The sequence below is a fragment of the Microtus pennsylvanicus genome, chromosome 11 (genome assembly GCF_037038515.1).
Source record: "Microtus pennsylvanicus isolate mMicPen1 chromosome 11, mMicPen1.hap1, whole genome shotgun sequence".
Lineage (NCBI taxonomy): Eukaryota > Metazoa > Chordata > Mammalia > Rodentia > Cricetidae > Microtus > Microtus pennsylvanicus.
In genome coordinates this window covers 40,550,013-40,560,373 of record NC_134589.1, presented here as the reverse complement: position 1 = coordinate 40,560,373, position 10,361 = coordinate 40,550,013, and the positions used below count along the sequence as shown (strand labels likewise).

The following is a 10,361-nucleotide window of genomic DNA, read 5'->3' as shown; positions in this document are numbered from 1 at the left end:
GATATGGGTTATGCAGTGGAAGAGGAGAAAGCCACCGTGGGAGGAGGAAGCCTGGATTAAGGGAACATTGGAGGAACCAACAAAACTCTGATTTCAACAGGGAAGTGGTTGGCTGGTGAAATGCCTCCGAGGATGCCTGTGAGGCTAGCCAGCAGAGGTGTCCTGTGGGCGGGGAGGGGAAGCTATGACTCCAGATTAGCAAACAGGGAGGAGAGAGGTGTAGCGGGATATACCTGTAATCCCAACAACTCATGAGGCCAAGGCTGGAAGATTGACAAGTGGAAAGCCAATTGGCAAGATTTTGTTTCAAAAAAAAAAATGGATGGAGGTGGGTGGTCCTTGGACTTCCCACACGTCAGGGAACCCTGATTGCTCTTTGAGCTGATGAGGGAGGGGGAGTTGATCGGGGGAGGGGGAGGGAAATGGGAGGCGGTGGCGGGGAAGAGACAGAAATCCTTAATAAATAAAAAAAAAAAAACCAAAAAAACCAAAAATGGGCTTCACTCTCTGTCCTGGCTGTCAGTTTGCCACAACTACAGTCAACTGGAAAGAGGGAACCTCAACTGAGGAGCTGCCCAAGGCAGATTGGCCTGTGGCTGTGTCTACGAAGGCTTGATGGTTGACTGGAGTGAGAGGGCCCAGCCCACTGCGGGTTGCACCATCCCTAGGCAGGTGAATAAATGATGCTCTAGAAAGACAGCCGAGCCTGAGCCTGAGACAGGGCAGAGTGGGTCAGCAATCAACATTCCTCCATGGTTTATCTGAGCTCCCGCTTGGAGTTTCTGCCATGACTTCACTTACTGATGGACGGTGACCTGGAAGCGTCAGCCAAATAAACCCTTTCCTTCCCCCCCCCCCCAAAAAAATGGACAGGGGGACCAAGGGACTGGTGATGTAGGACAGTGGCGGGGTACTTCCAGGCACGCTAAAGATCTTGGATCTGATCTCTAATACTAGGAAAGAGAAAAGGAAAAACAAAAAGAAACGATGACAAGACGAAGGGACAGGGAGACAGTGGTAATTTTTCTCTCAGAAATTTGGATGAGAAGAGCAGAAAAGAGAGATCGGTACAGACAGGAGGAGAAACAAGCGGAGACATTTAGAAGCTGGGGCCCTAACCCAGGGCATCCGCACGGAATGAGAAAGAGAAGATATAGATGAGTGTCGTGGGTACTGGGAGAGAGGGCATGCCTGACAGAGCGTGGCTGCGAAGGAAAGAAGAATTGAGCTCAGAGCAAAGAGGGACGTGGGGGATGTGCTACTGGACCCTGTCACGTGGAGAGTGAGTGGCCAAGAGAGGAGACAGGCCAACATCTCCAGATGCCCCTTATGAGAATTCTGGGAGGCAGGGAATATTCATGAAGATCGGGGTTACATCAGAAATCACCATTTCCCCAGAGCCTGAGCCAGGCAGCCTGATGTTTTAATAATGACCTAGTGGTGGCCTCTTCTTATCTTTGAGGGCAAGTTGTTCCAGGCATGAAGGTTATGTCCTGAGAATGAGGAAGGAAACCAGGAATAAAGCAAGATGGTACCACCAGTACTGTCTTCCACATTGACCTTGTCCTTACTCCCGAGGACTGGTGACAGGGTGGGAGTTCCTGATGAGTTTGCAGGTGGGTTGGGGCTGGGGCAGGAAGAAGGAGAAAAATCTTGCTTTTCTTGGTGTTGTAAGGGGTGAGGTCATCTGGGAGCCGAGAAGTGGGATGCTCGAGGGCAGTAATGAGGGGTTTGAAGCCCTTTTGATGGAGCGGAGAGAAAGATGATCAAAGACAAGCCTCCGCATAGATGCTAGTTCACAATGGAAACAACGGCAAGGCTGTTCTTAATGCCAAGAGCCAGTATCTTTACACTCATTTTCTCTCTTATTCTTTCAACCATCTTCTGAGGCAAGTACTATTAATTTACCCCATCTTATAAATGAAGAAAAAGAAGCTTGAAGAATATCCTAAGCTTAAGAAATAGAAGGGAGCAGTGGTGGGCTCCATGATGTGACCTGAGGGACCTGATTCTGGGATGGGCTGGGAGGGAGATCCCTAGAGTGGGGCTTCAGGAACCTTGTCCAAGGCTTCAGGAGCATGTCTGGTGTCCCATCGGGGATGGAGCCTTGTCTTTTCTTTCTCTCCTTTCCCAAGGTGAACTCAAACCCTGCCCTTCTTTTCTTCTTCCAAGGGGCAGCTGTCTGGACCCCGGGCTGGTGAACTGTCTGCCATCCCACAGTTCGGCCCCCTCTACCTTCCACTGCATGGAAAATAGGAGCCGGGCTCCCAGAAGACAGATGTGTCCGCCTGGGATCCCTTGGCTGGCCCTGGCCTATCTGCTCAGCTGCCTGCTTGCCTCCAGCAAGGCCAAGGTCTTCAGTCGTTGTGAGCTGGCCAAAGAGCTGCATAACCTTGGACTGGATGGCTATCGCGGATATAACCTGGCTGATTGTGAGAACCCTTCTCCCTCCGCTCATTCCCTTGTCTGTCTTTCCTCCTACTCATTCAAAGGCCTTAGAGGAGGCCTTCTGAGTTTAATCCTTCTTGGTAAAACCAGAAGCCAATGAGGGGGACGGCACCCACCTTCTGAGTTAACCTCATCCTAGGCAAGCAGCAGGCAAGCAGATTAGAACCATCCCTGCTGCTAGCCAGGAAGTCAAAGGAACCAGCAGCTTTGAAGATTACACTTCATCTTGATTGTGAGGAACAAATACAGCTGCTGAAACTTAGATGGCGAACTGAGCAAACCAATAATATTGCCGACTAGAGGCACTTTCAGGAGACTGTAAAGCCCAATCACATCTACATTCATCTTGTCTCTAGTCCTGCCCCCCTTTGTAGAGCTTGCTTGTGTCTTCCTAATCTTGCCTCTAAACGTTTAGCTCTTCTAAATGCATTCAACAAATGCAGCCAACTTTTCCATATACTGCACAGTGAGAGAGTAGGAAGATGGAAAGTCCTGATCCTTGCTTTGAGGTAATTGTATATAATTTTGGGGCAGTCACTTTGACCTCTAGACTGATCCATCTGAAAAGTAGATGCAAGGAGACCTGTTGTTGGCTCCATGGTGTTGAGGGAGCCAGTGTCTAGGAATTTATCTGTGAACCCTTTGTCTGTGGTGGCCCAAGAACCTGACCTCAGAGCTGTGTCTGTGCCTTGTAGGGGTCTGCCTTGCTTACTACACAAGTGGCTTCAATACAGCTGCTGTGGACCATGAAGCTGACGGAAGTACCAACAATGGCATTTTCCAGATCAACAGCCGGAAATGGTGCAAGACTCTCGTCCCGAGTGGCCCCAAGCTTTGCCAGCTATACTGCACCGGTGGGCTAGCCTCTTTTTCATAGTTTAGTTTTCTTTCCCTGTCTTTGTCTCTGGGTAGAGATCCCCCAGGAGATGGATAAGGGTCAAGTGGGGATGGAAGGCCTGCTATGAATCCAATTTGGGGTCTAGGCTGAGAGATGGACTTAGAGCTACAGGGATAGAGGGAAGATTGTGGGAGAGAGGGGTAGGGTGACATCTTCAGAGACAGGGGAGTGGTGTTTCCAGAGATGCAGAAGTGGTGTGTGTGTGCGTGTGTGTGTATGTGTGTGTGTGAGAGAGAGATCACCCCATTCTCTGCCCCCTCATTGTGTTTCCCCCCTCCCACCCCAGATTTGTTAAGCCAAGATCTCAAGGATTCTGTCATCTGTGTCATGAAGATAGTTCAAGAGCCCCAGGGTCTGGGCTACTGGTGAGTAACTCCCACTGGAATTGTGGGAGTTGTAGTCAGAACTGGAGGGTAACATTAGGGAACTGACCTTCCATGAGTATCCACTTTATCCTAGGCAACACATTTCTTTGACTTCATGAACCAAACCTCACAACCGGTGTTGGGAATTATGAGACTCCAGATAATTCCGGATGACACAACCAGGGAGGATAGTACTGGCAATCACATGACCACACATCTCAGTCCAAATTTTATATAAAAACTCAAGGTGTATAATAGATGGTAGATGAGGTTCTTTGCTTGGATCATGGGTAGGGCTCTGGAACCTTCCTCTTTCAGTTGTTTTTTCTTACCCACTTCCAGAAACATGTTCTTTGAAGTCTCCTCACAATGGTGAGGTTGTCTGAGCATCGGGCTCTGACCTAGATGACTGGTTCATACAACCTGTGTCACAGTTGCCCAAACTCTTTTGATGTGTGTTTCCCACCGGAGTCTCCAACCTCCGCTCTACTCTTGCTTATGAAGGAGAAACCAGAAGGGCAGGGAAGAATCTGGGAAAGGTGAACCACTCCAGGGGCGGGGAACACCCAGACCATGGACAGATATAGCAGCTAATGAGGCCAGGGAAAGAACATTAGGAGACCTTGGAGCAGAAGAAAGGAGGAGAAAATAAAGATGGGGAAGGATTGGTGGATCTATTGGATGCTCTTGTAGGAATCTAGGTGAGACATAGGATTTGGAGAGGGACAGGTGCACCAAGGATGGATACGAGAGAGAGAGAGAGAGAGAGAGAGAGAGAGAGAGAGAGAGAGAGAGAGAGATAAGGGGCGGGAAGGGATTCAGGAGTAGGTGATGTATGATCTAAGAGAAAGAGGAGACACTGTAAAGGACTGAATCTTTTTGTTTTTGTTTTTTTGAGATAGGGTCTCTCTGTGTAACTTTGGAGCCTGTCCTGGAACTTGCTCTGTAGTCCAGGCTGGCCTCGAACTCACAAAGATCCACCCGCCTCTGCCTCCCTAGTGCTGGGATTAAAGGCATGCACCACCACTGCTTGCAAATGACTGAATCTTGAGATATTCCAGAAACATTACTTGAAATGGACACTGCTTTGTTGGTCTGAGAATAGTTGAAACACTAAGAAGTGAGTTTGGGGTAAGGCCAGCTCTGTAGGACACAGAGCGTGTTTATAAAAGCAGGAAGGGACAAGGTCAGCTCAGGTGTTACTCCAAGCGCTTGCAGCCTTGGTACCCTTACTGCACAGTTGAAGACCTGGTCCTAATAGGTGAAACCAAAGAACACCTCTGTCACACACTTGGAGTAAATTCCTGGTATGGGTGACTCTTGAGTGTCTGAGGCTAATTGGAAGAAGTGGGTCCAGAAGGTCCAGAGCTGTCCATTCTTGTCCACTCCCATGCACTGGGGATGCAAGGCTGTCATTCCTGTCTATTCCCATGCACTGGGGATGCCAGGATGTCCATTCCTATCCACTTCCATGCACTGGGGATGCAAGGCTGTCCATTCCTGTCTACCCAGATGCACTGGGGATGCCAGGCTGTCCATTCCTGTCCACTCACATGCAGCACTGGGGATGCCAGGCTGTCCATTCCTATCCACTTCCATGCACTGGGGATGCAAGGCTGTCCATTCCTGTCCACTCACATGCACTTGGATGCAGCCCTGGAGATACACGGCTGTCCATTCCTGTTTACTCACATGCAGCACTGGGGATGCCAGGCTGTCCATTCCTGTCTACCCAGATGCACTGGGGATGCCAGGCTGTCCATTCCTGTCCACTCACATGCACTGGAGATGCAGGTTTGCAAGGTCCAGGTAGATGCTGAGCTTCAGAGATAGCTGTGACCTGTCCGTGTCCTCAAGTATCTTATAGTCTAATGCAATAGACAATCAACCTGTCTTTATTGACAGTTATTTAGAAGCCTTTCCGATGCACTATTAATCACTGGACTCTTTGACATTGACATCACAATGGACACTAGATTTCACACCTTGGGATTCCGGAGAACTTTGTGCTTTAGGACCCTATGTTCTCTTTTTATCTTCCTCAAGATAGCAGATGTGATAGGACTGGGAAGACAGGTAAGTCCATGAGAATTGCTTGTCATGCAAGAGTGAAGACCCGAGTTGGGTCCCGAGAACATACGTTTAAAAGCTGGTCATTTGTAATCCCACCATAGAGAGGTAGAGGCAGATTTTTGAGGCTCACTGGCCAACCAGCCTAGCCTAATTAGTAAGTTAGTTCCAGGTTCAGTGAGAGACCCTGTCTCTAAAAAAGACAAGGTGAACACTTTCTGAGAAATGACAGTCTAGGTTGACATCTAGCCTAACACCACACACACACACACACACACACACACACACACACACACACACACACACACGGGGTGGGGGTGGGAATGGTCCCAAAAGAGGAGTATAGTAGTCAATCATGGAAAGACCTACGCTTGCAATCAAGACATGCTGAGTGTGCATACAGCCGTGTACCCTGGGTGGATAAGTGTACATCACAGCCCAAGTTTCTTCTTAGGAAAATAGAGGAGATAATATTGACCCAATCGACCTCTAGGCCAGCTGAGGACAGGAGGGAAGAAGTTATAAGTGGGTGAAGGGCATGGTGGTATGTAGACTGTGAAGGGCTGTACACATACACGGTGGTCTCACTGTTCCCAGAAGTGCTTGGGTGTAGGAAAGGAGCTTTGTGCCTAGGCTCCAGATTCCAGCTTCTAGACCTTTGACGAGGACACGGGTAAGCTTGAGCATACTAGTTTGTATCTTCAATGGTAAAATAAGGCAGCTAGATATTGACTTTTAACAGTTATTCTCTTTCTTAAAAACCACCTCCTCTAGGTTAGCTCAGCTTATTTGTTGCTTCCCATCCTCTTAGTCCCTTGCTTAGCCTCAGCAACCTTGCTTCTCTTCAGTGGAGAGTCCGGTACCTTTCCTGCTATCTGAATAGCACCAAGGGATGATGTTAATGTGGATTTTGTGTGTGTGTGGGGGGGGGGTCAGAGACAGGGTTTCTCTGTGTAGCTGTGGTTGTCTAAGCTGGCTGTGTGTGTGTAGGGGGTTAGAGACAGGGTTTCTCCGCGTAGCTGTGGTTGACTAGACTGGCCTCAAGCACACAGAGCCAGCCTCTGCCTTCTGATCCCTGGGATTAAAGGTGTGCACCACCACCACCTGGCTGCTAATGTGGATTCTTTTCCTCCTTGTTTTCTACCCACAGGGAGGCCTGGAGGCATCACTGCCAGGGAAAGGACCTCAGTGACTGGGTGGATGGCTGTGACTTCTAAGATCCTTTCTGGATGGACCAAGCCACACACCGCTGACTGGGAAGTGCGGCTCTGTTCCTGACACAGGCTTGGGAAGACAAGCCAACTAATAAAAGTCTAACTTGATGTTTAAGATGTTCCCCAGCGTTCTGCAGGTCTGCAGGCACCCAGCTGGAGCCAGAGCCTCCTCTTGTCTCACCTCACACGCTCACCTGGGCTTTGGTTTCAGGTGGACTCCAAAATGCCCATCACAAAAGGGGATAAGGTCAGTACCTACCTTCCCCATATCTGACAGAGTTTGGGTTTAGAGTCACCGTATTTAGCAAAAGCCAAAACAGAGAAAAAAATAGGGTTAATTTGGATTAGTTAAATTTGGATTTCAGCTACACGAGTAACTTTAATATGCATGTTTAATTCAAATATAGTATGGCTCATACTAATATTGAAGAACCTACTTGTGTATATGAAATTCAAATTTAATTGGGAACGTCTGTATTTTTACCTGGCAAACCTAGAAAAGTCTGGTGTTGGGAACCCCTGGCATATTTGGAAAGATCCTTGGAGCCGCTTTACTTTCTGCAGTTCTGTAGCTGTAGCCGCCATAGCCTTAACTCTTACTCTGGTGTCTCCTCAGATCCCATGGTCATGAGGTGAGACAGAGTGACTGTAGGTGAAGAGCCACAGGGGTGTGTCCCGTCCCTAAGTTCTGTCCACTCTCATCGTCATAGGTGTCGTTGTTGTGAGGGTGTTTGTATGTATCTCGTGTGTGTGTGTGTGTGTGTGTGTGTGTGTGTGTGTGTGTGTCTTGCTTTATTGGTCACCTTGCTCTTTAGTGCCCTCTAGAGGCAGGAGATTCAAGTGGCACCATTAATAACTAGTCACTTCTTGTAAGAGAAAGTCATAAGGCTCTGCCTACCCTTAGGAGGCTGGAAGATGGAGTGGAGCTTGCCAGTGGGTTTAGAGGGCAGCAAAACGCAGAGTGCCTTTCCCAGCATGTGGGAAGTTCTGAGGAAAGCAGCACTGCCCTCACTGACAGGACCTGTCTCAGGTACCAGGGACATCTGTATTTAAAGGAGCAAGGCAGGCAGTCTTGAGATGGCTAGAATAGCAGTTGTCGTAGTTAGGGCTGCTATTGTGAGGAAGAAACATGACCAAAAGCAACTTGGGGGAGGGAATGGTTTATTGGGTTTACACTTCCTTATCATGGTTCATCACTGAAGGAAGCCAGGACAGGAACTCAGGCAAGGCAAGAGCTGATGAGGAGGCCATGGATGAAGTGATGCTTACTGGCTTACTCCTCACGGCTTGCTCAGCCTGCTTTCTTATAGAACCCAGTACCACTGTCCTGCCCACAAAGGGCTCGGACCTCCTACATCCATAACTAATAAAAAAAAATGCTCTACAGGCTTGCCCATAGCCCAGTCTTAAGGAGGCATTTTTTTCCGTTGGGATTCCCTCCTCCCAGATGATTCTAGTCTGTGCCAAGTTGACATAAAATTAGCCAGTGCCACAATAGAGGTGATGGGAGGATGACGTGTAAGAAGAATGAGTCTTGAGTTTAGACTGTAGCATCCTCTATAAGGGTTTTCACTGGATTCTGTGTAAACTGTGAGTTGAGGCATGGTTAGTGGCTCCTAGGGGGATGTCACCCAATGTTCCCTTTCCCTAAACTGCTGACAAATACTGGAGGAGTGGCTGAGAACCTACAAATGATGAAATAGATCCGTTTCCATTTACGACTGGACTGGTCAATGAATGATAAAACAAGAGAGCTGTTTATCCAAGTGGACAGTGATAAAACATCTTGCTAAGAGGTGACATTGATGACTAATAGATCGATTAAATCACACAAATACCCTGTGCTGACCATGTGCCATGCATTATCTGATTTATACCTGGGGACAATAATAATGATGTGGGCACCACTATCCTCTCATTCTGTAGATAAGGACACAGATTCAGGGAAGGACATTTTGTACCCAAGTCACTCTGACCTCCTGAGTGTATACAGTCACCACACACGGACCAGGGGCTGATGCTCAGAGATCCAGGGCTCCTCTATGGTAAATACTGTAGCTTCAGATGCCTGTACCTGCATTCCCTGATAGCTCCAGTGGGCCTCATTCAGTTAGTCTGGGAAGAGAGCCCAGGAATGAGTAAAATGGGGCTCCTGGAAGTGAGAGGAGAATTCTTAAAAAGATGTGGAGACTGCTATCCTGGCCTCAGGCCTCTTCCAAGTAAGGTTGAGCAGTGTCAGGTCTGGAAAAGGGGACCCTGGAGGCTCGGGCTAGGGTGTTGACTGGGGGCAGGTGGAGATGGAGAAGGCATAACGAGGAGAGAGTGCTCTGATCAAAGTTACGAAGGTCTGGCTTATGGTGAGGGTTGGCAGTGCACAAGCTCTCCTAAGAGCAGAAACTAGAGGAGCACTGGGTCCCAAACCTAAGAGAATGTTCAGGTCTGTTAGGTACCCTGGTTACAAGGTGGGTCCCCATTTCCCGACCACTCGCCCCTACAGTCTTCTGCTCATGAAAACTTGTCTACTTGACCTCTTGTTGTTGTTGTTGTATTGTGCATCTCTCTCCCGTGTGTGTGTGTGTGTGTGTGTGTGTGTGTGTGTGTGTGTGTGCCTGTATGTGTGTGAAGGTACATGTGGAGGTCAGAAGTTAACCTTGAGGGTGCTCCTCAGACACTGTTCTCTCTCTCTCTCTCTCTCTCCCTCCCTCCCTCCCTCCCTCCCCCCTCCTCCTTCCTTCCTTCCTTCCTTCCTTCCTTCCTTCCTTCCTTCCTTCCTTCCTTCCTTCCTTCCTTCCTTCTTTTCTTTTCTTTTTTTTGCAGCAGGGTCTCTTACTGGCCTGGAACTCATTGACTAGGATATGGGCTGGTTATTGGGCTCCAGGGATCTTCCTGTCTCTGCTTCTCCAGCGTTAGGGTTACAGATATGTACCCCTGTGACAAGCTTATTTTCATTTGTTTTTTTGTTTTTGTTTTTTTTGCAAATGTGGGTTCTGGAGATTAAATGTGGTTCCTACGCTTGTGTGGCAGGCATTTTTCAGCCTCTCATCTCAAAAGCTCTGGACTGTCCCACCTTCTTCCCACTCTCAGATGTGTTCAATCAAGCCCTCCTCTCTCTCCGCTGGGGCAGATGTAATGGCTTCCAGAAAATGTCCCTGCCTTTCACCTTGTTTGATGCTACTGCGTCTCCTCCCACTGCTCTCTCTTCTCTTGTCACAGGTTCTGAGCGCTGTCTTTTCTCACTCTCAGCTTGAAACCCAAGCTGTTTCTTGGTATAGGAGGACTCAGCCGACCAGTCCAGAGCCACCTCAACTCCTTTGAACTTCTGCCCCAACGCAGGGATTCTCAACCTGTGGGTCACGACCCCTTTAG

At 48.6% G+C, this 10,361-nt stretch overlaps 1 protein-coding gene across 1 annotated transcript; it reads left to right on the top strand.

Annotated features, from left to right (window-relative positions):
* The first annotated feature begins 2,179 nt into the window (after positions 1-2,179).
* Positions 2,180-6,998, top strand: Spaca3 (sperm acrosome associated 3). The gene is made up of 4 exons (XM_075942307.1): positions 2,180-2,432; positions 3,144-3,302; positions 3,633-3,711; positions 6,932-6,998. The coding sequence occupies exons 1-4, from the start codon at positions 2,246-2,248 to the stop codon at positions 6,996-6,998; spliced, it is 492 nt and encodes a 163-aa protein (XP_075798422.1). The 5' UTR covers positions 2,180-2,245.
* Positions 6,999-10,361: the final 3,363 nt, after the last annotated feature.

Coding starts and splice junctions, on each gene's coding strand:
- Spaca3 (XM_075942307.1), top strand. CDS start 2,246: ATGGAAAATAGGAGCCGGGCTCCCAGAAGACAGATGTGTCCGCCTGGG. Junction 3,303..3,632: donor TTGCCAGCTATACTGCACCG/GTGGGCTAGCCT, acceptor CTCCCACCCCAG/ATTTGTTAAGCCAAGATCTC. Junction 3,712..6,931: donor CCCCAGGGTCTGGGCTACTG/GTGAGTAACTCC, acceptor TTCTACCCACAG/GGAGGCCTGGAGGCATCACT.